Below are 27,220 nucleotides of genomic sequence, written 5' to 3'. Positions count from 1 at the left end.
ACGCAAGATAAAAGATGCGTAATTACTATGCGGCAAAAGAAGTGTACTTCTATGTGCGGGGCAGACTATTCTAATGTCCAACCCGTGTTTAGAGCAAGCACATGGCCAGGATTTGAGGATACGTTCACGCAGCGCCATCTCTTGTCTCGCCTCAAAGGACCTGGACCAACAACGACTTCTGGTCGCCAGGGCCAAGGAGGCAGCGAACGCCAGATAGTTCTTGGAATGAGGACACCTCCTACCTAGAGTAGAAGCGGAATTTCCACCGCTATACCATTTCGTGACATAAACGTTTATTCCTCCTCCAGGCGAAAAAAAAAAGCTAGTTGCCAAAAGGAGTTCCGGTTATCTGCAGCAGAGACCCACGTTCTGGTATGATTACAATTTTGCACTTCGAGGACTTAATGAAAATAATATATATTGTGCTTAATATTTAACAATGGGGACCATGTACTTCCGATAGGCGGGGTTCTATTGTACTGGGAGGTGGTGGTGAAAACATTTAATAACCATTAAATTGTTACAGAGAGGTGATTGGGTTGGGGCCTTATTGGCCTCCTACCCTCACAGCACTCGGTGGAACCCCTATTCCGGGGCTCCATTGGCAAGCAACGCCGCCCGCGCCCGTTGAACCAGAGCCTCTCGGGCCTTCAGGTCTTGACAGCCGAGCAGGGCCGCCTCCCAGTCCTCTCTCGTGGGATTGGGGTTGGGGGGGATAGATGGATTAGACTGGCACGCCCAGACGATGTGAAAGGTGTCAGCCACCTCACCACAGAACTGGCACGTGCCATCAAAGGATGAATTGAAATGTTTTAGCACCGCCGGGCACAGTACGGTATTGGTAAACAGTTTTAAAAGGAGGCGCTCGTCAGCGCGATGCAGTCCCTTACAAGGGTCTGGATAGCGCCGGTGCTCCTCCTTGTGGTAATTGGTAATATCTTTGAATGAAAGGGCCGAATTGTCTGATTGCGAGTAGGCTTCCAAAGACAGGGAGATAGCCCGGGAAGAGAGTGCGCGGGCGGCCTGATCGGCCTGTTCGTTACCCCTGAGTCCTTGGTGACCGGGTGCCCAAACCAGATTTCGCGGAGTTCGATTAACGTATCGGCAGCTAGGTTCCAGTATGCGCTGAGCAAGCGGTGAAGCCTACCCTAGCTGATAGTTCCGACAGGCCCCTCGTGAGTCGGTGATGATATGTTTAGAAGAGGGATAGGTGAGAGCCAGAGCGATGGCAACCTCCTCCGCGTGTGTTGCGCTGTAGGCTTTGAAAGTGAGCCCGTTTACGGTGTTTGCGTTGTGTATGACTGCGGCAGTATACCACCCCCCATGGTGCGGGCCGGCAACGTCCACGTAGCACACGTGTTCCTCTTGACCAAAGTGTCGCTGCAACGCTTCCGCGCGCGCCTGGCGGCGACCACTGTGGTTTTCTTGGGACATGTTGCGGGGAAGGGGTCGGACCCGGAGGGCGCGTCTCCAAGGTTCTGGCACTCTCACCCTTTCCTCAATATAGTAATCGTGTTTGATGTGTATTCGGTCCAAGAGGCGGCGACCGGAATGGGTCTGTGCAAGGCGCGTGTATTGGTTAACGAGGTGGGCTTCTCGAAGTTCCCGGTAGGTATTCACCACGCCTAGGGCCAGAAGTCTCTGGTTGGACGTGGTGATAGGGAGGTCGAGAGCCCGCTTGATAACTTTACGGTGGATGACCTCGAGTTGATCATCCTCGTGTTTGCGTAGGTGCAAGTAGGGAGTCGAGTAGAGTATTCTACTCGTTACGAAAGCATGGGCAAGCCGCATTGCATCCCTGCTTCGTAATCCGCCCCGCTTGTTAGAGACCCGGCGGACCATACGGCCCACCTGGTCTCCCACCGTGCGAAGTTTGGCTATTGTGGTGTCGGCCTTGCGTTGGTGGTGTATGAAGAGGCCAAGGACGCGGATCTCCTTGGCCTCACGGATCGGTCCCGAGGGAAGACTGATATGGAGCTGAGTTGTGTCCTGAGGGGAGGGACGTACGTGCACAAATTCTGACTTAGCCGGGGCACACTGGAGTCCGCAGTAGGTTGCGTAGTCGTCGACTACAGTCGCTGCTGCTTGCAGGCATGACTCCATGTGACCCAGGTTACCTTGCGTGGCCCAGATCGTGATATCATCCGCGTAAAGAGCGTGATATATCCCTGGTAAAGAAGCCAATTTGGGGGGAAGATGAAGCATGGCTATATTAAATAGGAGGGGAGAGAGGACCGCGCCTTGAGGAGTTCCCCTCGAGCCGATGACGTAAGGCCCATGTTCCTCATCTTGTATGCGTATGTAGGCTCGACGGTCTGTAAGAAACTGTCTAACATAATTGAATGTTTTATAACCACAGTTGGTCTGACTGAGGTGGTCAAGGATTACCTCATGCTTCACGTTGTCGAATGCCCCTTTAAGATCCAAGGCCAGGACTACCTTGTCATTGTGGGGGCATTCAACAGGATCTAATATGTCATGGTGGAGCTGTAGAAGTATATCCTGGGCTGACTTCTGAGGGCGGAATCTAAACATGGTGTCCGCAAAAGTGTGCTGTGTTTCTAGAAACTCGGAGAGTCTGTCGCGCACCATCGTTTCCATCCGCTTGCCGACACAAGACGTGAGGGAGATGGGGCGAAGGTTCTCCACGTCAATAGGTTTACCTGCCTTCGGGATGAAGGTCACGAGAGCTGATTTCCATTCAAGAGGGAGAGGAGTTTCTCCGTCCCAAATGCTATTGATGTATTTGAGGAGCGTGGCGTAGGCTGCGTCGGGAAGATTGGCCAACAGTTTGACCGTAACCTGGTCACGCCCTGGTGCAGTGCCACGCTTAATCTTGCGTAAGGCCGCCTGGAGGTCGTGGAGCTGGAACGGGGTGTCCAACTGCGTGTTCTTTTTGCCTGCGTAGGAGTATGCGGCCGTCCAGGGGTCCTTGGTGGTGCACAGGTATCGGTCCCTGAGCGTGTTTGCCAGCTGTGTTGTCGTTCCTGTAAAGTTGTGCATGACCTTATGTAAGTGACGTTGAGTTTCCGTGCGTGTTTGTGTTGGATCGATGAGAGCGCGAAACAGGCGCCACGTGTTGCGACCAGACATCTGGCGTGCAGCTGTGTTGCACCTGTCCACCCAGTTAGTGTCGGCTATCTGAGCAGCATATTCCGCAGCTTGCTCCGTGAGTTCTAGGATGCGTTTCTTGAGGCGTCTGTTATGTTTCTGTTTTTTCCATCGTTTGGTGAGGCTGCGGCGGGCCTGCCAAAGATGGAGGAGGTGGTTGTCCACGTCCGTTTGAGTTTCCGTGAGCTGTATCAGCTGTTCGTGTTGTTTCAGTGTAGACGTCAGTGATTTAGACCAGGTGTCGTATCCCGACTGGAGAGGGTCTACAATAGGTAGAGTGGTGCGGAAAGTTGTCCAGTCTGGGATACGAGCTTGTGTAAGTGGGCGTTTTAAGGGACGCATGTACACAGTTGTGTTTAATACACAATGATCACTACCGAGAGTGTCCTGTGTGTTCAGCCAGTCGGCATGGCGTATGTTGCGTGTAATTGTGAGGTCCGGGCAAGTATCTCGTTGAACAGAGTTGCCTACACGTGTTGGGCTGGCGGGATCAGTGTGGAGGGTGAGTCCAAGTGTAGAAAGAAGTTCCGCAAGCTTCCTTCCACGCGTGTCCTCTCGTGGGTAACCCCATAACCTGCTTGGGGCATTGAAGTCGCCGACGATCAGGAGGGGGTCCCGTCCTGCCACCTGCATAGCTTGTGTGAAAGTTTCGCTGAACGTGACGTTCTTAAGCTTTGGGGGACAGTAAATGTTTAAAATATGAACAGGTGGGTCAGATCGCCTTATAGGCAGCACCGACACCATTGTGTATGGGAAAGGCGGTGTTGTGGGGAGTGTGACTTCCTGGGCGGTATATTGCTTGTGAACAAGTATACATGTCTCCGGGTTGTGTTGAAATGTAGTGTAATTTGTGAGTTTGACGTCCGAGCCGGGTTCCTGAAGGGCAACCACGGCAACGAGGAACTCAAAGGTCTCAAGATAGAGGCGGAAATGAGCCCGCTTCTTGTGGTTCTTGAGACCTCTGCAGTTCCACTGTGTTAGTAACAACGGCTGAGTTGCTCTTGTACTGGGAAGCTACGCACTTTGTAGTGCGATCCTAAAATTTAGCCGAAATTCTCCAGTGGGTCTCCGCAGCACATTACCCGGAGTCGCTTTAGGGGCGAAGTTCCTTAGGGTGTGGTCTGTCCATCCTCCTATGGTGTATGTAGCCACCTGTGGCACATACCCGAAAGAGCGGTCTTAAGAAGGTTCACTGGATGGCGGCACTTGTATAATACGTGATGAAAAGATCTGAGATGGCTGTACTTGGAGTGTTCACTAGATAGACGGATGGACATACAGATAGACGGACGGACTGATGGACGCACAGACAGACAGAAGTGTGGACGCACGGACGGGAGGACGGACAGACAGACAGAAGGACGGCCGCACGAACAGACGTACGGACGGATGGATGAACAGAAGGAAGAACGGACGTACGGATGGACGCATGGAGGGACGCACGGAAGGACGGATGCACCGATGGTCACACGGATGGACGGACACACGGACGGACGCATGGACGGACGGAAGCAAGAACGAATGGGCGGACGAAAGCACGAATGGACTGACGAACGCTTCGCCCCACCAATCATCATTTTCACGCTGTGCATATGCTGTGATTTTTTGATAGCCAGCCACACATGCTCTTATTTTCAGACGATAGTCTTTTTTGGGATACTCAAACGCAGAAACTTTTGTCTGTCTGTCTGTCCGTCCGTCCGTCCGTCCGTCCGTCCGTCCGTCCGTCCGTCCGTCCGTCACACGATTCAACCACCCAGTCAAAGATTAAGCACTTGCCGAACGCCCAGCCATCTTGAACTGACGACTGCGTTCATACCAGTGAACATAGTTGATCAAAAAGCAAATATTACGCATATCTGAAGTGCAACTCACTACGTAAGTATTAGGTGGTGTGTTCCCTTACTAGAAAATACAAAGATGCGTAATTCTGAAGACCTTAGTGAATCTTAGGCAGCGCTAAAAATGCGTCTATCTGCACGAAAAAAAGACCGGTAGAAGACGGTCATCTTTCGATTACATTTGCAGCGAAGGACGCAAACACGTGGCCATTTTTCTTCTTTTTTTTACTGCTGTCTATTCGGTTATGGCAGGATGCTGTTGCTGCCGTCAAAAGATATGGCGTCCCGTGCAGATATCTCCGAATTCCGAGAACGATATGTAATCAGAACCCTGTGACCTGCCAGCGTTATTAGCATAAGATCTATCGGCTTTCTGGATACGTGGTACGTGATATAAGCTATTGTTCGTTGTTTTTCGATAAATATAACCTGCGAATATTACAGCACAATTTGCCTCTCATAATAAAGAACTATAGAGTTCCTCATAAAGGAAACTTCAGATGTGTCTGTGAACATGAGATGATTCGTTGAATTTTTTATAGATTGATGTTCTTTTAACACATCGAATGATGTCCTGTTCTGGTAACCCTTGCGTATATTTCTCCTGATCTATTGGATTTGGTTTCTTTTATTTTGCCTAGTCTTGTGATGTAGTACTTATGGTTTTTAAACAATTTATTTGTTCTTAGTGCGTAAAATACTAATATTTCTTCAATGAACCACCGTGTGTGCGATGTAATGAACTATAGGCCCAGTCAAGGTGTTTTTCTGCTAGTCAAGCAACGAATCCTGTATTTTTGAAAATAAATTAGAATTGTAGTGTTACGTGAAAACCGTTGACGAGCGAACGCTGGAGTAAAGCAGGTGAATGCAGATGTGAGGAAGATAAAGGGGGGGGGGGGGTCATTTGTCCTGACTCCCTTTCCCTCCTTAATTTTCCAATGTGTGTGATGTCTGAAAACTGACAACACATACTCAAGTTCAAAGCTCACCCTAAAAACGTGGTTGGGGTGGAACAATCGGGTAAATCAAATTTTACCCGTAATCGAACAACCCTATTGGTATCATCACGAAGGCAATAAATTAGCCGTGGCGTGTCCTTTTCACGCGCATTTCGCAAAACGCAAGGAGAGGGGTGGGCAATAAATTTATTGAAACCAAATGTAGAAACATGTATCTGCCATGCTAAACGCAGAAAGGTGGAATAAACGTTATTGATACCAAATGGAAGTGGGAAGGGGAGGGGGAGAGGGCAGGCTGGTCGAGGAAGGTAGATTGGGACCCTGCAAAACGCGGCGCAATGGCATTGCGCATCAGCTGCTGCCATCTCTCGAACTGTTTTGCTGTGGTCACCGGGAAACGTTGAGCTCCTATCATCGTTCACAGATGGCACCACAGACACACATTGACTTACCATCCGGCGCTCTTTTTCAAATACAACATGAAGTTTTGTGCAACTAACTGGCAACAGGCTTCGTGGTAAACTTTATTTTTTGGAAATTGATTGCATCGTCGGCCAATTCGAGCAGCAACTGCTCCCCGCTTTCGTGAAATATTTTCACAAATTTTTACTATTTTGCATCAGTGCTGTCCTGCGTGGGTGAATATTTAAGTGCTTCGTACGTTCGAGCGAGTACGACGATATTCGAGTTTGCTTCTACACGAATCTGGACTGCTAGAAATTTCTAAGTATTTGGAATGAGTGAATAGAACTACATGTGACTGCTTGTAACCCCTCGAAGAGTTGTTTCACTGCAGCAAGAACGTGTCATGCCATGAAACCATCATCAAGAGAAAACATGCACAGCCGTGAAGCCACAGCTCAAGGCTAAACATACAATTTTTTAGCAACTCGAATAATTATATCTTCAAGTGCAAAGTTCGCTATACAGGCCCATATGCGCCATGTAAGGAAAGACTTTAAGCTTAGCGTATTTTACTGCAAATAAATTGCACCATATTACCATGAAACCCGTACATCTATTCGAATTTTGTTTCACTTTACTTCTAACCACACAGTGACATTCGCACACGCTACGATTCTTTGAAATGTTGTGCAAGTAGTTTGGTCCATGCAGATACTATTTTTTTATTATCATAAGTGCTTAATACATGTAGACTATACCATTCGAGATTGCGCGACAAAATCACTATCCCGTCCGAGTTCTCTTCGAATATCAGAATTACAATAATCCAATCCCAGCGCCCACCTTTGCAGCATAGCCGCACCATGAGGTCAACCGTACGTCAAAACAATATTTAAAATGTTCGAAGTACTTATTTAACGAGTTCGTAGAGACTGCTGTGGTCAGCTCACGTTCCGTCATTTGTACGTTCAGCCCCGGTAACAACCAAGGAGACCAATAAAAAATTGTTATAGGTAAAACGTCTTATATTCTAGCATGAATTCTCTGTACATGTTTGAAGTCCTTTTTTCGTCCTCGAAAGTTTCAAAGAAAAAAAAAAAGAGTGCTTCTTTCATTGGTTTAGTTATTGATGTGATTGGTCAAGTTTCGGTGTCCTAATGTCATGTAGTATTTATGAGGTTATATGTGTAGTTCACATTTGATTTTGTACTGATTCACGTGTTTTGTCAGCATATACGCGAGTATAACTTACATGAGTAGTATTCAGACTTTCGTGCATTTTCATTTGCTTCAAGAAGTGTGTTAGTCCTCGTGTTCGTTAGCGGCTTTTAATGCCTTTTCTGTACTCGTTAGCTGAACAGAGTTAACGTTCGTAATAGTAAACTGTTTCCCATGCCTTTAAATGTTTTGTGTCTTAATGATGCACTGGTTTCTCATGTCGAGCGCATAGATGTAACCGGCGTCAACTCCGCTCATTATATATATATATATATATATATATATATATATATATATATATATATATATATATATATATATATATATATATATATATATATATATATATATATATATATATATATATATATATATATATATATATATATATATATTCAACTTAGGCTAGCACCTACAATGACCAGTTCCCCGTTATGACTAAGTGAAGTGAAAAGATAGTCCTTTTTTTGTTGTGGAGAAAGTTGGTGGCATTTCGATAGTTCGATAGTGCGTTTTCAGGGTACTAAAGACACACAAAGCTAAGAAGCTCAGCAACACAGTGTGCGTCTGTGTGATCCACCCAGTATAGTAAACATGAATAGAAACGCAGCTTTTTTTTTTTTTAGTGCAAAGACTGTTATGAGACATTGCTTGTGATAAAGCCATCTCGTTGGTGTCTTTATGATCGCTAGAGTTTATTTTTACGCTTACGTAAGTGTTCGAGCTAACATTACGCCAAAGACAAGACGAAGACAAGAACAGCCTAAATTATCGTGTTTCAAAGTAAGAGTACTGTACCTTGCAAGCGAAATTAGATAGCAATCGATTGATTGATATGTGGGGTTTAACGTCCCAAAACCAATTTAGATAGCAATCGTGTATCACTTTGCTAAATTTATTAGGCGCTTCTACCCTTACGAACAGTTTTAGAATTACAGCCGGTTGGTGTCGCTGTGGTCTGCCGTACCATGCATCGTAATTTTGACAATGTTGCAAACGATTAGGACCGTGTTCATTAAGATCAGCATTTGGAGCTGAACAGTGAACCTCAGAGCATAGAGTCATGCGACTACCGCCCTTCCGTTATGCATTCACCACGACAGCATTTGGTTTGCTTTTGAACATATAGGACCCTTGAGCCCGTGCGAGGAGTTCGGCGGCGAATTATTCGACTGGAGCATGTAGCAGTGACTGAATGTGACTAATTATAACAGATTATAATTAGACTGACTGCGATTGGGCTAGTTGTATTTGGTTCACGGTGAATGGTAGGAACTACCGTAAACATAGGAAATCAAGACGAGCAACGAATCACTCGCGTGATTCGTTTCTGTTCTTGTGTCCTTGTGTTCATAGGGGTGCACATGAGGAAAGCCGTGGGAGAGTGCCCCTCCCCTTTAATCATATAATCAAGGTGTTACGAAGTCACATAGTCCGAAGTCCCACTGAGTCGGGCGTGTCCCGTTTTTGATTAAAAGCAGGGTTTCGGACACGTTGGTTTTATGAGAATAATGGTGTATTAAGACAACTGATGTTACATTCCGAGAGCTACTGTTTGATTCTCAATGTTGACTGCCGTAAATTGAGCGACTGAAGGCAGGCAACCTTGTGAAGCACATGATTGATTGATATGTGGGGTTTAACGTCCCAAAACCACTATATGATTATGAGAGATGCCGTAGTGGAAGGCTCTGGAAATTTGGACCACCTGGGGTACTTTAACGTGCACCCAAATCTGAACACACGGGCCTACAACATTTCCGCCTCCATCGGAAATGCAGCCACCGCAGCCGGGGTTTGATCCCGCGACCTGCGGGTTAGCATTCGAGTACCTTGGCCACTAGACCACCGCGGCCGGGTCATTGTGAAGCACATCTTTTCTCCATTTTCGTATCTATTGTTAAGCATGGTGAAGTTCGGACTTGAGCAACGAGATTGATAGGGGAGGGGGGGCAGCTGCGCTAAAACTTATGGAGATTCCCCCGCCCCCCTGTGGTGAGCCCTGCACATGCATATGCCTGTGTTTGCCCTGTATGTACCACACTCCATCATTACAACAGCGGATAGATCTGGTTCAGATCCAGACCGTAGTTTTTCCCTTTCTAATTATATTACAAAGAAACTGCGCCCCAAGTCAGAGGCGTTCCCACTAGCTCATCGTCCTCAAAAAGCACAAGGGGGCTCTCATGGCCTGGTGGGCTGTCGAGAGACGTGGAAGATGCTGCAGACGCAGCAGCGTAGAAAGTGGCCGAGTATTCAGTCGCCGCAATGCTGTAGTAAATTCACTCTGTCTCTCTCTTTTTCTCTTCTCTCTTTGTCATCTTTTATTTCCCTTCCCTAATCACCAGTGTAGGGTAGCCAGCGGAAGTCTTTCAGGTTGACCTACATGCCTTCTGCCTCTTTCTTCGCTTCCTTCCTTCCTTAAAATCCCGAAGGGACTCGATTTGCGCTTGAAATGACTCTATCCACAGAGGAAAGCATTAAAAAATAAATACCAATGCCTAGAGTTTAATGTTCGAAAACCACGACTTAATGACATTAAAGTGACTCTAAAAAACTTTTATGTTGACGTTGATTGTTGAAATAGTGGTCCAGAAACCCCGTAGCGTTACTTTTGGCATGACAATTATAGCGCGAGAACAAAACGACGACACAGAGACTCTGTGTCGTCGCTTTGTTCTCGCGCTATAACTATCGTCATGCCATACCAACTAGCCGAAGCTGCCACACTTCTAAGTTACTTTTGGGCCAAGAAAGGGCTTAATCATTTTGAAATAAAATCACGTTTTAGGGGTCCGCATGGAGTTGGCGCAGTTGAAATTACTCGCCTCAGAAAGCGGAACGTCTCACGTCACTGTTGCCGTGCACAACGTTGCCCGGTGTTACTGCGCGGCCACCGATAATAGTAGCAGCAGAACGAAAGCAGCTAAAGTCCCAGCAGCAACAACGGGAATACATCAATTTCCGGTCATTGGCTCCGAGGCGGAAGACGTGTTTTGGTTCAACTCTGCCCCGCTACATGGCACGACCTGTTTAGTTTAACCCCGCGAAATCTTAAGTTTTGAACCACTCGCGCCATTTGCCATAATAACGTCTGGCGGTTCTTTTTCCATGAATCAAACAGAAACAAAGCAGCAGCATTTTATTGCGTCTCTTGATGCACGGAAGGTTGTTTATTTAGGGCAGCCATATCGATTACAAGTGATTAATTGTAGGTGGTTCGTCTGACGTCATCGGGATCATTTTGAGAATTCCCTACGGCGGCGCATGTATTCTTTGTGCGTTTACCTTAATTTCTAGGTAAGTAGGACGCTGCTGTTGATAATATTGTCGCTTCAGATGTTGTCATACATTAAGCTTTCATTTTGACGTAAATTGCTATTTGAATTTAGTGCCCTTTTAAGAAATACATTCAAGCCGCTTCTTTTGTTGCGTTGCCTCCCCCCCCCCCCCTTTTTTTTACTGCACTTCTTAGTGTGTCGTTTTTCTTTATTCTCTCATGCGTACGTGTTCTCGTATTTATCTGGCGACTCGATGGCATCCCGTATCCAGGTGGTGTACATCTCGATGTTTGTGTAGACTCCTGGCACGCCTTCGACGTTGCAACCGTCTCCGAAAGACACTAGGCCCACAATCTCATAGACGTCCCCGTTCTTGAGCGTCAGCGGGGCGCCCGAGTCTCCCTGCAACGTGGTGCACAAGTCGCGTTCACTGCACTTGCAGTAGGAAGGTGAGGCTGACCAGAACGTGCTCCTCGGCTAGCTGTTACATATTTCTAAAGAAACGAAGGCATGCGAAAAAAACACGGACAACACGAGTGCTAACGTCCTACATTTTTATTTAGAAAAAAAGATATTTTTATGCCAAGGTAGGCTTCAGGTGAGTGCGTGTTTACAATGATTGATACAAGTGAAAAAGTGAACAGTCCCCTCAAAGATCTTTCTGGGGAGGGCGAGCGTTTATTGTGTGCGAGTGTAGATGTGTGCGTCAACAAAGAAATGCTAAATAGCACCAGAGTCCTTCAAAATTAAGGGACTGTGATAGCACTAAATATTGCATTATGACTAATTACCAACTAGCCCAGCAGCAGGTTCAACCAAGCTATACTTTGGCGGCAGGTATACGTCCAAGACATGCCAAATCTGTCATGCAACCCTAATTAAAAAAACAATTTTTTTCTCACTTCACCCATGTGCGAGATTAGCATGAGTCATTTTTTCTACTTATAAACTCTGCTGCGCATGCTCCTGTCGATTTATGTTTATGCCAATTCTGTTTTGCTGGCTCAGATAATTTGTCCCTTCGCTTATGCACTACTGGATGTCATTCACTACGATTCATGTATGAACTATGCCAGCTTTAAAAAGAAGTACTAAGATACATTTTATAAATTATGGGTACTGCGGCCCTAAATAACAACATGGATTTCGAAAACTCTAAAAAGAGTGCCGTTGTGGTTGGAGATGCATTGAATATATTGACCGCGAAGCCAATCTTTGCGTACGAGCTAGCTAGCTAGCTAGCTAGCCAGCCAGCCAGCCAGCCAGCCAGCCAGCCGCCTACGTCTGGGGGCTCTCGTGATCACCGCCTTAATATGCAGTGAGCCAAAATTAGCATGGGAGGGTAAGATTGACGATTATGACATGCTGGTCATGACATGAAGAATGTGACAATCCCGTCGCACACGTCATCAAACCCCTTTCACCAGATGTGTGGCACGGCGGGCATGTGCCATAGGTATGCGGACATGTGCCGCGGGTAATTGAAAGTTTATATCTGCACAAGAATGGCGAGAACAGACATTGGTAGTATTGACCTGAGAGCGCAAGAAAAAGCTAACATTGGCAGCGTTCACCCGACAATTGAATATAATACATATCAAAGCACCTGTTGGAATCGAACCAACGAACCAAAGCATTCTGCGGGGCAATAAAGTATTCTAGCATATATCCACGCCTGGTTTCGGTACTGCTAGGGGAAAATGAACTATTCAGGCGTATTGTTCACTAACCCTCCCTGGTTGCAATGCTGGCTATCCAACTTTATAAACATTACATAGGTGCTTCTATGATGCAACCTTATAGTCAGGTTAACGTCAATTGTAGTTAAGTGCCATCGACTGAAGTTGATTTATGTAGCAGTGTTCAGGGCTGCCTTCCTCGCGAGCAGAAGCACTACATATGAGCTTACCGCTTCCAGTGTTGCTACTGCTCATGTTACTGTTGGCATCATTGCGCAAGTGTAAACAACTGCTTGTATAAGAAATATGCGACCGTTCAACAATACTTATATCTGTGTGTAAAACATTTGTACGTATATTTTGCGTGGTTTCGTTACGTGTCGCTCAGTAATGATTTACAACACCATCACTTTCCCTCCGCATGTTTCGCGTAACGTAGATTCCCAAGGTACGTGGGATCTGCCGAATATTTAAAATAACGCACTGTTAAAAAGGCTATATTTCGGTTTCAGTATAAAGGGGAAGGCTTCGAAGTGGCGTGTCCACACAAGTCTGACCTCACGGGTAGACTGCAACTTGCGACGTGCTATACTAGTAACAGCTGTCAGTGTGACATCAGTCGCACGTGGTTCGCGTAGACAATGATCAGCGAATGAACGTCCGGAGGCTCTGACGGCAGTTTCTGCAATTTAGGCTGCGTGCAGTGCGCAGATTTTGCAAACCCAGTAAACTGTGTCGACTTGTGATACTGTCCATTGCGGCGGGGCTAACTTGCAGATGCTGCGCGACAAGTACTTAAATATCAAAGTTAAAATATTTTAAATGTGTAGTCTGGCTCCAATGTGTGGACAGCGCTGATAGTACGCAGCCATGGAAACGACAAACACCTCTTTTGGGATGCCTCATATCGTGGTAGGACTTTTTTACTGGTTGTCATCTCGTTTCATTGCTTGTAGCGCATCAGCATCCTGGTGCATTATTATGATCTCGTACTCCTCCTCAATAATAATAATAATAATAATAATAATAATAATAATAATAATAATAATAATAATAATAATAATAATAATAATAATAATAATAATAATAATAATAATAATAAAATCGATCAATCAATCGATTGTGCGAACTGTCGGCATACACTATTGTCCACGATGCATCGTGCACACATTGTCTGCCTGTCTTTAAGGTGAAAGCCTTAAGTGTCTCATACAACGTGAAAACTGACCATCGTCGTCTGGAAAAATCATGCAAAAAGCCATCATGTGAGGACGTGACCATGTGACGTCATCCTAACGTCACAGATAGCCTGATTGTGGCGTCGTTACGACGGCTCCACGACGTCATTGTGACTGTGCGTAACGTGGCTTCTACTGACGATGTCAGTGCATGAAATGGGCTTTTGGCCCCAGATGTGCCAATCCCGGAGGCATTGCGAAATCCCTTGATGTGTAGGAAACTTGCAGTGCCTACGATTTCGGATGCAGTGCAAGACCACGTAGGCTGCGAAAAGCTTTCGAGGGCGATCAGTACAATCTACTGACATGAAAAAGAAGGCTTTAGCCACCGATACCTTTTATGCCGATGCGTAGAGATCAACTGTTGTTTTTTTGTTTCTCTCGCACTGCTAAATTGCGCGCCGTAAGACCATGTAATTTTCTTTTCCGATCCACACTCATCTAGTAACCGTAGCAAATGTTCCTGGCAAGCTTCCTGTCAAACGTTCCTGGCAAGCGTTCCTGGCAAGCTAAACGTTCCTGGCAAGCTTCGTACGTGGGAAAGCAAGCGATGAAGAACAGTGCGACTTACCTGACACGCGTCGGAGCCCCTCTTGTAGGCACAGATTTGCTGCGGTGAATAGAATGCTATTCCTCCGAGTCCCTGGATGCATTGCTCCAAGTTCCAGACCACCTGGGTTGTGTACCGTAGCACAGGCGAACCGGTGCCATCTGCAAATGACACGTTAGGTGTGGTCGTGTTTAGGTACCTAGCTGCAGACTTTTGAATGTTGACACCGTGTGCATATGAACACTAGTAATACTTTTTTTATAAAACACAAATCCAAACAATGCTCAACAAGTTTCAAAAATCACAAGCAGCGACACAGTTCTTGCCATATCAGCCATTTAGTTTTCATGATGCAGATTTGATTTGTAAATATATAAAATTTGAAGCATGCTTTTGAAAACGAACCTAGATAAGCGAGCATGGATTAACAGCTCACGTAATTGCATCGTGCCATTGAATTTCCTTAAAGGTGGTCGAAACGCAGTTGCCATTTCAATAGCTCTATACGAATGAAGGGGACTGAATACATGTATACAAACTACAAAATAGAAGGGCTTTCAAATTGGATGTGAAATATCCTCTACAATTTGAGTAAGGACCTCCTAGGAGACAAATATATGCATTCCGCTAGCATAGTCCTTATGCTTCAGTTAATCATGAAAAAAACAATGTATACTGTTTGAAAGACAAATATTATTAGGGTGTGGTGGTGGGGGGGGGGGGGCACGGGGCCCTTGCAAGAAGTGTTGCCTCTACTCTGAACAAGAGAAGGACCTGGAACGTCCGCACAAGCAGCTCGCATGGCATAATCGAAATGCAAGCCTTAGCATCGAAACTTTTGCTTCAAAAGCATATTCGGATAAAGATTCCATTTTGATCGCAAAATTGATTGGTTTAGCAACAGTGCATGGAATTTTCAAGACTGTACACCCACATAAGGAATCAAAATAATACAGATGCATTACACATTTTGCAATGCTTGTCTGCCAAGTATACTCAAAGGTGCATTTCATTGCTTCGTGCGATGGATTAGTTTGGTATATTTCACACGTTGAGTGATAGTTATGCTACTACTATAGTGGTACTGAGTCGTTGAGCTAGAGTTGACAAAACTGCACTTGAAGTTGCTATTGATTTAACAGAAAGAGGTAGGTGCTACTTCGAATGTTTTGGATACCGCACGTAAGAACTACAATTTCCTCCTAGCATTCGCGCTCAGCTTCTGTTTTTCTATTACCTCCGGTGCCTCACATATCTCAACTTTGCCACTGGGCTTTCGCGTGTTTACAAGGGACAAGCTTCGTTTCAAGTAACCTTTTATTACTCGCTTTGGTTATGGCAAACCATGAAACTAATGCTCAGTATGAGAGATAATTTCACAATTACCAATGAATAACCATTCAAAGAACCCGTACACTTTTGCAAACGATAGACATCACGTGTAAGGAAAAGCACCAAGGGCCCAACACTACCGGGTCCCCGCGCAACGGGTTGGGAGTCCTCCAGGCAGAGTAAGCTTCACCACTGGGGTGACGCGTCACAGCCCCTCGAAGCCCGCCTGTACCCTGTTTAGCTATACCGGTGTGCGGCCGGCCGGCACTGGGGATCGAACCCCGCACTTCCCGCAGCTGAAGCGGACACGTACGTGCAATGCCACAGCTACGGTAGCTATTACATAAACTGTTACAGCTGCTTATCTGTTGCATAACTTTCAGTGACATGCGTCTCCCGCGATCTCTTCTACAAGGTTCTAGGCAAATGCATTTGTCGTGCAACTTCAAAATGGAAGGGCTGTTGATGATTATGATGATGATGATGAAATCGACAAGCTCGCTCACTCTCTGTGGTGACTCCCCAGCCGGCTACGACCACGGTCTTTCCGACGAGATTCTGAGGCGACTTCGGTAGGCAGATGGTGCGAGCCTTGGGTCCCAGTTTGATCGGTTCATCCAGCCACAGAATGGCCAGGTCGTTCTTGAACGTTTGGAAGTCGAAATTCTCGTGTCGGTAGAAGTGCTTCACAATCACCTTGGTGCCAGCGGAGAACTCGGAGGCGCCGTACAGCATCACGATGCTCGTGGCCTTCTGATTGTTGGTCCTGAGTGGCCATGATCGATTGCGCCGTTCAAATCAGACATTTGGGCTGTAGTTTGGGATAAATGAACTTGTATATCTACAGCAGTGCATTGGTTTAGGCTAGTCGATTAGGTGTCGGACTTGTGAGCATATTCTGTGTTTATTTGTCCTTTTGTCATTGCGCTGTTACTACATAAAACGTCGGAATATACATTTTAATGAGCACAAAGCAAGGCATGCAAGGAAGAGACTCCGCCCTGTTTCCGTGTACCATCCGTGTGTGATCGGTGCTTTGAGCTTTGGAAGATGCGTACGTTCAGTTACACTGACCACAAAGCCTTTGCAGGAAACATGCAGTGACGTAATCGAGGCTACCTTGTTGCCAGACATTCAGCCCACTGAGAAGCTTGGTTTTACTTCAATCTGTTTATCCCCAGAAGCACATGGGCAGTGCAGTGGATCATGCAACTTAGTTGTATGATGACGTCACGTGAAGACTTCCAAATGTCTACGGGCAGGATATTACTTTACCTGGGTGGCCGTAAGGGTTGTGGAGCACGCGCACGAATGGGTATCTGTCACCATTTAGTAGAGGGTGGGCGAGGTCCTAATAGAGAAGTACCACGTGTCTAGTACATCTTGCTCATAGCTTTGTGTGCATAGCAATTGTTGGTAACAATACACACTACCTCTCTATATTAGTTAACTGATAGAAGGCCTCATACATGTGCCTGTTTCTCGTTGAGCCCGTTTTGACTTTGCAGGGGAACCTTGCAGTTATGCAAAAATGCCCCATTCGCGCCCCCTGCCGACGCTCACGCTACCGACGAGATAGCGGGAGCATCCTGCTCTGTGGTTGTTATTTGAAAGATTTAAGTAATATTGTTAAAGCGAAATATCGGAAAATCATATGAAAAAGCACACTCTAGTGCTTACAGTAGCATAGTGGGACAGTGCGTTGTACGCTAGAACGAATTAATCTGGGAACGTTCTGTCGTGTTGCAGTTGAGTGAAAATAAGGGGTGACATGTAGTTTGTTGCTGAAATCGTTACGTCAAAAAATAAGGCGACGACGTCAGGGGCTAAGCAGTGATGTAAGCGATAGTGAACGAGTTTCAGTCAGCACCTACAACTGGATGTCAGCAGTGCGCCGCCACTTTTTTGCTCGCGTCCTGGTATTTCTCTAATACCACAACGCAAAGCGAAATACACAGAAGCCTGGAATTTTAGCTTAAATTGGAGGTAAAGTCTGGTATAATACACAATATTTACATTTTACTGCATCCACGCGAAGTTACGTGTAAGAAACTTAAAGAGGATTAGAGACGATGAAGTCACTCTTGAATGGGATTCAGTTGCATTACTAATTACATTCCCAGAGTACTTTAAATGTCATTGAACTATGTTACAACAGCACAACTACAGATTGCTGAAACCAGTGACATTACATTACTATTACTTTTGAAGATTATTGTTCTAAACTAACTAAAGTAAGCGAAGGCAACTTCATGTAAGGTTCAGAGTTGGATTGCTCCGTGGCTTTTCCGTGGGCCTGCCTCATTCTCGTGCTGTAGAGGTTCGACACACAGGCTCAGTTGTCTTAGCTGCTGTTCTTTCCTTTCTTGGTGAAATTTTACGCGACAACGAAAGCGGACTTGCTGCATTTTAGTAAAAAAGAAGCGGAAAAGCAACGAGTAATTTACTTGAATTTACTCACTTGGAGTAAGTCATTACATTAATAAACCACTGGCTCCCGAATGCAACTTCCTAACATTACCTATTACATCAAGACGTAACTTATTTGCTGTAATTGCGTTACTGCAAAGCTTGTAGAAAATGTATAGAATAACGGGGAACTCAGCTAGCTGGTAGCTTCCCGTCTTCTGGAATTTTCTAAATCCAGTTTCCCATCCCTCTGCAGAGCAGCATGACAACGGTATGTAAACGCTGGTCAAGCTGGTTAAAATCAGTTTTCTTTCTTCAAGTTTAAGGTCTCTCTTTCTGTGTCTCACGTTAGAGAGCACGTGCAAACATGCACGCAAGAGAAGGGTCAATACCATACCGGCTTGACTCGTCCAGGGGCGATAATTGTGGTTGTGGTGAAACAACGCAGACAATGGGACGAATAACACAGATGTCGGAACACTGGGTCCTATACACCAGACCTGTTTGGCTCCGCCGCGGTGGTCTAGTGGCTAAGGTACTCGGCTACTCACCCGCAGGTCGCGGGACCGAATCCCAGCTGTGGCGGCTACGTTCCCGATGGAGGCGGAAATGTTGTAGGCCCGTGTGCTCAGATTTGGGCGCACGTTAAATAACCCCCGGAGGTGGAAATTTCCGGAGCCCTCCTCTACGGCGTCTCTCATAATCATATGGTGGTTTTGGAGCGTTAAACCCTACATATCAATCAACCAATCAATACACTGACTTGTTTGTTCTGCGTCGCTTTGTCTGCGCTGTTCTGCCGCAATGTTCGTGAACTATCTAGCCCACCTAAGCACCCTTTCAAATGGGTTGTCTTTACTTATTTTGGTCGTACGTGTTAACACGCCTTGTCTTTTTTTAATATAATTACTACCTAATGACTGAAGCGCAGTTATCTGTATATAGGCGTAGGTGCTGGGCGCTCTCACCATATTGTGCAGTGGCCCGCTGTGAGGATGTGCCTTGAGGTAATGATCGATCCGGCACACCGAGTTACTACGCTGCGGTAACGAACCCGGAGGAACACCTGCAACGGAAAAGGATTGGTAGGTAACTCAACAATGGGAACGCAAACCTATCGTTGGATGTCAAGCCAAAAAAAAGTAAGGCAGCTTGCACTGGTGGTGCCAAAGCCTGGTGGAAACGTGGAGCTGGGCAGCCTTCTGTGTTTCTCTCGGGTTTTGTCTTTCTTTCCAGCTCTCTTTAACAGTTCTTTTCTTTTTTGATTTATTTCTATCATCATCAACGTGCTCGAAGAACCAGAGGAGGAAGACTTCGCTTCAGCGGGGGCGCGTGCTCAGATAGACATGCTATATGTGCTTGTGCTGCGCCAAGCTATGACAGCCGACGATGGTCCGGCCCGCTGAAGTGCTGTGCACGAATAAACGGTGCCACGTTAACTGAATTTTTGACAGGAACCTGCACAGGTTCCCAAATGTAAAAAAAAATGGTTCGTTTGTTAGACTCGCTCAGTGACTGTAACTTTTGCTAGGTTCGACAGAGTCTGAATGAAACAGTTTCTGCCGAACCTTTTCTTGAAAAATTAACGAACAGCGCTGCAAAAAAATGAACGTATACCGACTAACCATCTTCTCGATGCTTCTACTTACGTGGAAACTTCGCAGCGGGCAACGGGACCATGTCGACAAGCTGCAAGTCGCCGCTATTTCGAGAACGTAGAGTGAATAACTATGTGATTCTAAGAGAGGGAAAAGAAGAGAAAATCGAACCCCATAACTGTCTGCATCACGATGCGACACCTCAACAGTAGCTCACAGGGGATGGGGTGAGCAGGGATTAAAAGGATAGAAGTAAAGGTACAGAAAAAGAGAGAATCGCTAGACCAGCGAGCGAGGACATATCGAGGGAATAGGAGAGATAGGAAAGATGGAAAGACGGTCACAGGAGTCCGAGGACGGGGCACCACTTGCGAGAGCTCTTGTCGGCGTCAGGAGATAGCGTAGGGCAAGTCCAGTAGGTCAGAGCTGCGCTGTCGTCGGAGATCGGCGTCAGGAGATGACGTAGGGCCAGCCCAGTCGGCCAGAGCTACGCGGAGGTCGGAGATCGCGAGGGCACAATCGGTCGGCACGGAATCCAGCGAGCGAGTCAAGAGTGAACAATCGCCCATACATAACTAATCGTAATACCAATTGGTGTTTCGCGTCCGAAAACTACGATATGATTGTGGGGACGCCATAGTACAGAAGGATCCGGAAACTTCGACAATATGAGGTTCCTTGACGTACACTGACACAGTAGTCAGGCCTCTACCGTTTGGCCTTCGCCGAAATGCGACTGCCACGACCGGTACCGAACCCGCAACCTTCGGTTCAGCAGCTGAGCACTGTAGCTGTTCCACCGTGGCGGTCGCTGATACATAACTGCACAGGTGAAAGGAACAGAGATCAACTTGGAAATGAATTATTTTAAGGTGCGAAGAATCGTCCGTCATGGTGGTGCAGTAGCTGCGGGGCTAGTGTGCTGACCGTGAAATCCACGGGCTTGATCAGGGCCGTGGCAGTCGCACTTCGATGCCGAAAGAAATTCTAGAGACCTATGTACTGTGTGATGTGTGTACACGTTCAAGAGCATCAAATGGTCGAAACTTCCGGAGCCCCTCCGTTACGCCGTCTCTCATAATCATTTCGTGGTTCTGGCGCGTAAAGCCCATGAGGCGAATAGGAAGAATCCGTCGGACCTCTACAGCGTCTGCGCAGTAACTAGCGAGATTTAAAAAAAAACAACAACGTGGAAAAGCAGTGAACAATAAAAGTTCAATATAATGAAAGGACATTTTTTGTTGAAGCGCTCTAAAAAACGGACGGACAGATGAGGCTGACAAGGTCAGCGCTTCCTTTATCAGCCTCCTCTGTCCGTCCGTTTTTTGAGTGCGCTTTAATAAAATTTTTAATTATGAACGTCGTCCAACTGGCCCACCTTGCCATCTTGGACTATGACTGAGTGTGCGCGCGTGTGCTGCCGAATGTGCTGTTTCTCTCTTCCCTCTCTGCTCTCTTTCATCTCCCCCATCCCTCTCCCATGCGCAGGGTAGCAAACCGGCTGCCTATAGGCTGGATAACCTCCCTGCCTTTCTTTTCCCTCTATTTTCCTTCCTTCCTTCCTTGCTGCTATAATGAAAGGGGTTGATCATGAAATGATACCGTGTCGACATAGGAAAAAAAAAAAAACACAGCTTTAGAATGGAAGGGCAACTGCGACAGCATATCTGTGTATTAGTGTAGCTTCTGTATATCTAAAAGGGAAGGAATAATCCTATCTAATGAGATAAGTGCTTGGAATTAGAAATCACTACGTCACCTTCGCCACGTGTCGACATGCGTCACGATGAAGGGATAGGTTGTTTTTTTTTTCGTCTTTTTACGTTTTCATAAGAGGCGTACCAGTTCTCGCGAATGCGCTGTGCATGCACTTCTTGCGTGTGCGTCTTAATTTTATCCAGTTTCAAGTTGACCATCTTTCCTGTCAGTATACTTGCTTTCAAGTAGAACTTTTTGTTAGGCTAGTAGGTCCATACTGGGCGCAAGGAATAAGGTGCCTACGAGCGTTCATTAGTGTCACCTTTTGTGTTGGTGCCATTGGTGTTTTATTTCTTCAGTTCTGCTATAACATATTTTTCGACGGTGTGGCTATATTCATCGGCAATTCTCCTCTATTGAGACGAGAAATGTTCCACAAAACTAGCCGAATGTATCACGCCTTTACATCGCGGGAAACCTACAGGTAATTTATTTATTATTATTTTATTTACAAGTACTGCTGTCCCATGCCTGGGACATTGCAGGAGCGGGTACAGAAAAATCAACGAAAGCACAGAAACAAACAATAGTGCGCACAAATTTATGTGACTAACACATAAAATTTTTCCCGAACTCTACAGTGTTCAGTCTACGCAATGCACCATCAAGCTTGTTCCAAATAAGCAGTACTATGGATTCGATCAAGCCTAAATAAATGATGTATGGTTGGACCGAGTCGACATAGCTTTCAGGTACGTCGAATCCGTTCGACTGACTCTTAACAGAATGTTCCTGCGCTAACATTTTGCACTAAGAACGTTATACTAACAACGTTAGCTAACAAAATGTTAGTGGCTATTTCGAAGGCCTTTTTTACACCTTCTTTGTGGGCCATTTCTGAGAGAGTTTGGCATCAGGATTCGAGAAACAAATCGATACTGCTCTCTGCAATTGTATCTGCACGCCGATTCTTTAACGTAGTTTTTGTTCCACGGTTATGTTTTGACATGCTGATACCAAGTGGGGTGCCTTAAGGAAAAAAAAAAATTCGAGAGCTGTCACATCTGTGTAGTCTATGAAGTTACTTATGAAAAAAAAATGTAGATCAACTGGACGAAGACAATCATTTGGGGGCGGCGTCGCATACGCGTCACGCGTTTGCGAACCCTGCGTTAAAGCATTAAAAAGTTAGCTAAGGTTGCCCTTTAAGCACCCTATAGAGCTGCGGGATACGAACTTACCTACGCCTTTCGTCTGAAAAAAAAGAAGAAAACATAACTGAAGGAAGGAAAGCCTGATCTTACCAGCCATGGAAACCTCTCGATGTCAGCTACGAGGCCATTTACTATGCGGAAATCAATAGACGCAATGCCGCACGCTGGAATAAAGAAAAGGAAACGTTTTATGTACACTTTGTGAGGTTAAAGTGGCCCGGCCTGCACTAGTTTTCGAACATCGAAAGAAAATGCTGCTGATTGGAAGTCGAAGTCCCAGCGAACTTCGCTGGAGTTTCGACTCTGTTAATATACTTGGCTCGCCAAGCACTTTCATGGAGCTCGCCGCAGATAATTTATAATTAAATTTCAAACTCAGCTGGAAAGCATGTGCTCTTCTCTGAAGAAATGGTGGCACATACTTAAAATGAATTGCCAAGGACACGGCCATTTGTTGATTTCGACATGGAAACATCTGCCGCAGCAAATCTCTTCATTCATGGTATACTTTTCGGTCATTTATTTTTATTGATTGATTTATTTAAAAATACCTTACAGGCTCTATTACGGAGCATAGAGTAAGGGGGTACACATAGGAAAGAATGCTAGTGGGTGATACTTCTGTCACAATACAAAGCAACTACAAAGGAAAGCAACTACAGAGCAACTAATAACTAATAAAAATACAAAGCAAGTAATAACATTGGAACTAATAACAGTGGTTGCACAAATAACAAAGAGGGGCTTCAAGCAACAACAAGAATTTCCCAGCCGCAAAAAAAGCACAATGGGTAGGACCCATTTTCGCTTTGTGGAACACATAATTGGCACGTATTGGTTAGGTTTGTGCAAAGGTCACGCACATTGGTGGTTGATGCCAACTTCTCCAGGCTGAAGACCGTCTAGCGCCTCAACTTGCGTTGACAAGAGCAAGCACTGCAAACAGATGAAGGGAGTATTAGCGAGAACTGACACTGAACTCAAGGAAAGAAGTGAGGCGCTGACTGACACTTCCTCGTTTGAAACGCAAGTGTGTACACTATAAAGTGAACGGAGTGATGCCCACGGCTGTAGCTTTATTTATTTATTTATTTATTTATTTGAAATTACCCTCAGGGCCAGATGCATTATAGAAGGGAGTGGTAAATTTAAAAGAAACACATTACAAGCTTTCTTCTATACCTACAATGTTAGCTGAAAAATAACAGCACAAGTCGTAACTATTCAGGCGAGAATCAGACTGTTAGTGAGAAAGCATATTAATAGTAAAAACAAGTTACAGTAGCAGTTTTAACACACCAACCAAAAATAAGACAGTTTGCCAAGAGAAGAATCACATAATTGGTTACTTGCATAGCAGTACACTTGAGTTTACAACGTCATGAAAATGAGAATGATGGACAGTCGACGTGATTGATCCTGGAAGATTGTCCCAGTCTTCTGAGGTTCGGGGAATGAAGGAATCATAACATGTGCGAGCTGAACATCGCAAGATTCCCACCTTTTGGGGACGGTCAGAACGAGGAGAGATGTAAGATGGAGGGAGAATGAGGTTATCATGCAGGGTGTGACTGTAGCATATTTTATGAAAAAGACGTATGCGGGAGAATTTACGGCGACAGGCGAGTGACGGAAGCTCTAGGGAGTCTTTCAATGAGGTGATACTTGCGGTGCATCTGTAATTTCCAAGGACAAAGCGGACAGAATTATTTTGGACTAGCTCAAGAGCAGAATTACATATCAGCTCCAAGTTATCTTGTCGTCCATTTTTCTTTCTTCACATTTATGTTACAAATACAATTAACAACATACCATACACTTTTTTTGGCCTCATTCTCGGTTAGTTCTCATTCATATTGTGTGAAACAAAGAAAAACGAACCCTTAAGTTTTCACTTATTTCCTTAAGGGAACATTGGTGGTTTTACACTCCGGATTTACATTTTGCAAAATTCACATGTGCGGATTGGTGTTAAAAATTATAGCGTTCCTGCACGTGTGCTGAATTTCGTAAACAAAGAAAAAACAAAACGGTGATTACGATTTCAGCAACATCATTTTGGGAAATAACTTACGATGGACTTTAATGAACTGCTCTCACAGATGCTAAAACTTGCGCTTTCGAATGAGATTGTTTAAATGCAGACGATGGAGGCAGAAATGTTGTAGGCCCGTGTACTCAGATTTGGGTGCACGTTAAAGAACCCAAGGTGGTCGAAATTTCCGGAGCCCTCCACTACGGCGTCTCTCATAATCAAATGATGGTTTTGGGACGTTAAACCCCACAAATCAATCAATCAATGTTTAAATGCAGAAGTAACAATAGTAATCTAAAATACTTGTAGTGGTTTCACGTCCCAAAGCCACGATGTGATTAAGAGATACGCTTTAGGAGATCGCTGCGGAAACTTCGGAATTAGGACAGTTACCGACTGAGTTATACGCACGTTTGACGGCTTGTCTAAAAAAGAACGAAAGGTTGCAAACTATAACTTGTATGTAAATGTAATTACTGCAGTTATAGCCACTTAAGTTCGCCTCAGGGAAACAGTGAGAGCTACGATATTCGTGGGGATGCAACCAATAACCACTAAATATTGTACAAAGCCAAATTAACAAATACGTCATATAGCGTATCGTAGACGATATATTCTGAGGAATCATTCAAGAATTATTCTCGATGCAGCAAATGTTTCGACAAATGAACTATCGTCATCTCCCGGCACTTCGAGACTTCGTACTCCCTTGAATCTCTATGTCGCAATACCTGTGACATCGTCCCACATTTTTTCGCAGTTACGCAGATGCTGTTAGAGGACACAAACAAAAACATGTAACATTTGTTTAAGTTCGAAGGAGCCTCTAATTTTGCAATTGTAGGTTTACCCAGCAAAGGAATAGCGACCATGTGGTACTTGAACCACAGCACACTTACTTGAACAAGAAGTAGTAAAAGCAATGCCCCTAAGCCTGTGTTATCATTGCAACGGCGCTTGCAGAGAGCACAGACCACAACTAGTCTGCAAGCAAACATAATTGTAATAAATTGCACTAAACATATAAAAAAATTATAACTTCCTCGCAATTCGCGTTATGTCATGTGGCCCGCTGTTGCACGCCGGCTGGCGCGGACAGCGTAGACGTGGAGGCCCACGTGACCGCTTAAGGGCTATTCACAGCTCGGGTTCAATCAGCAAAAAGCAGTGACGTCAGATCCGCTTGAAACTGCAGAGCAATAAACAAAACGGTCTCTTTCGTCTTACTAGGCGGGCAGTCTTGAAACAATGAGTGAATGCACACGTGCCCGACTCTTGAAAAGAGCGTAGAAGCGGAACAACGATCACGACTGCACCATCTGGACTCAGCGCGTCGCTCAGGCCGTTGCGAGGAGCCGCGTAGACTCTTTACGACTTTTCAATTCACCGAGGACACAGTAACGAGATGGTCTGCATGTTCGGGGCTTGCAACAGGTGCTTTTCTCGGGCCTAATACGGTTCGGTTGATTATTTAAAGGACGTGCCAAGAATCTTGTCGCTTTGTGATTTCGCTCCCGCCCAGATGCCGAGTGCGGGAGCTGTTAGGATCAACGCAGGCTACCGGACGTGAATACGAGGAAGCGCGCGTTTTCGTGAAAGGTCGCCAACAGGTGTTGTCGTTTTTGAAGGTAGTGAAGACTTTAAAACTTTCATCGGTTTGCAGCAGGCTGAATGTTTCATCAGTGATGTTGCTATAGCGCGTGTGTCTTGTTTTAGAAAAAAAATGGGCATTATAAAACGCCGTGACAAAAAGGTGCAATAAGTTTTTTTTTTCAAATTCATAGAAAGGCCACACAAAAAAGTGGCACTTGAAAACACTAGCTAAGCATAAAAAAATAAAGGACATGACACCGCACTTTCTGTTGAATAACTGACACTCGTGTAAGCAGGAAGGGGGAAGAGAAAGGAATATGGTGGGCGGGTTTGAGCTCCCCCAATTTAAAAAAATGCACATGTATGTTAGATGCACACGTACAAACGCACGTGCGAACGTACATAAGTAGGGTTGATCTCCCCCTCCTCTCCGCCCCCAAAAATGTGTGCTAGAGTATACCGGCACAATACTGCATGTGGAATTGCACACAAGCCGCCGTCTTATGCATGCTTACGTCGCGTTTTGCACGATTTTTATTTTAAGAGCCTGCTCGTGCTTAGGTAAAAGCAAACAAAGGACATTAGCTAGAATTAGGAAAGAGGAAACCGGGCGGGGCAATTGCCTGCAAATTACGCAAGGCTAGATCCGCCGGCTACCTTCAACATCCCTAACCTTAGCATGCTAAGACATGCTAAGCTGTTGCTAATTTGCAAGCATGGCTATAGTACTGGCTGTTCGCTGATTTCGTTCGGTTCTTCACACTATACGCACGTGCTACGTGGTTTTGGCGGGAATGTGTGACGTGGCTATCTTGTCAATTTTGCCACGTGATTAGCGGTTACAGCGTGTCACGTGACTTGCGGCGTGATGTAACGTGATATTTAGCCACGTGATGTAACGAAACCTTTGGTCGCGTGGCCAGATCTTGCGTGATTTCACTACGTGACTCGCTGTTACGTAGTTTTTGCGGGAACATACTACGTGAGTCGTGAGTAGCTGTTACATGATGTTGCGTGATCGTAGTAACGTGTCTAGTTACGTGGTTTATGGCGGGG

At 45.5% G+C, this 27,220-nt stretch overlaps 1 protein-coding gene across 3 annotated transcripts in view; it reads right to left on the bottom strand.

Moving 5' to 3' along the window:
• The window catches only part of LOC119164885 (trypsin alpha-3), a 51,975-nt gene that overhangs the window by 219 nt on the left and 24,536 nt on the right, over positions 1-27,220 (bottom strand). The window contains exons 2-7 of one of the 3 annotated variants that reach the window (XM_075873168.1): positions 23,400-23,472; positions 22,627-22,700; positions 18,995-19,092; positions 16,124-16,383; positions 14,307-14,446; positions 10,661-11,220 (exon numbers count right to left, since the gene is read on the bottom strand). In XM_075873168.1, coding sequence (XP_075729283.1) covers positions 11,035-11,220; positions 14,307-14,446; positions 16,124-16,352 — 555 coding nt within the window. In that variant the 5' untranslated portion in view covers positions 16,353-16,383; positions 18,995-19,092; positions 22,627-22,700; positions 23,400-23,472 and the 3' untranslated portion in view covers positions 10,661-11,034. Of the gene's footprint in view, positions 1-10,660; positions 11,221-14,306; positions 14,447-16,123; positions 16,384-18,994; positions 19,093-22,626; positions 22,768-23,399; positions 23,473-27,220 lie in introns of those variants that run through there. The other 2 variants (XM_075873169.1, XM_075873170.1) reach the window with 2 other exon arrangements.

Source organism: Rhipicephalus microplus, chromosome 9, assembly GCF_043290135.1.
Source record: "Rhipicephalus microplus isolate Deutch F79 chromosome 9, USDA_Rmic, whole genome shotgun sequence".
Lineage (NCBI taxonomy): Eukaryota > Metazoa > Arthropoda > Arachnida > Ixodida > Ixodidae > Rhipicephalus > Rhipicephalus microplus.
The sequence above is the reverse complement of the archived record's forward strand: the minus strand, read 5'-3'. Positions and strand labels throughout refer to the sequence as shown.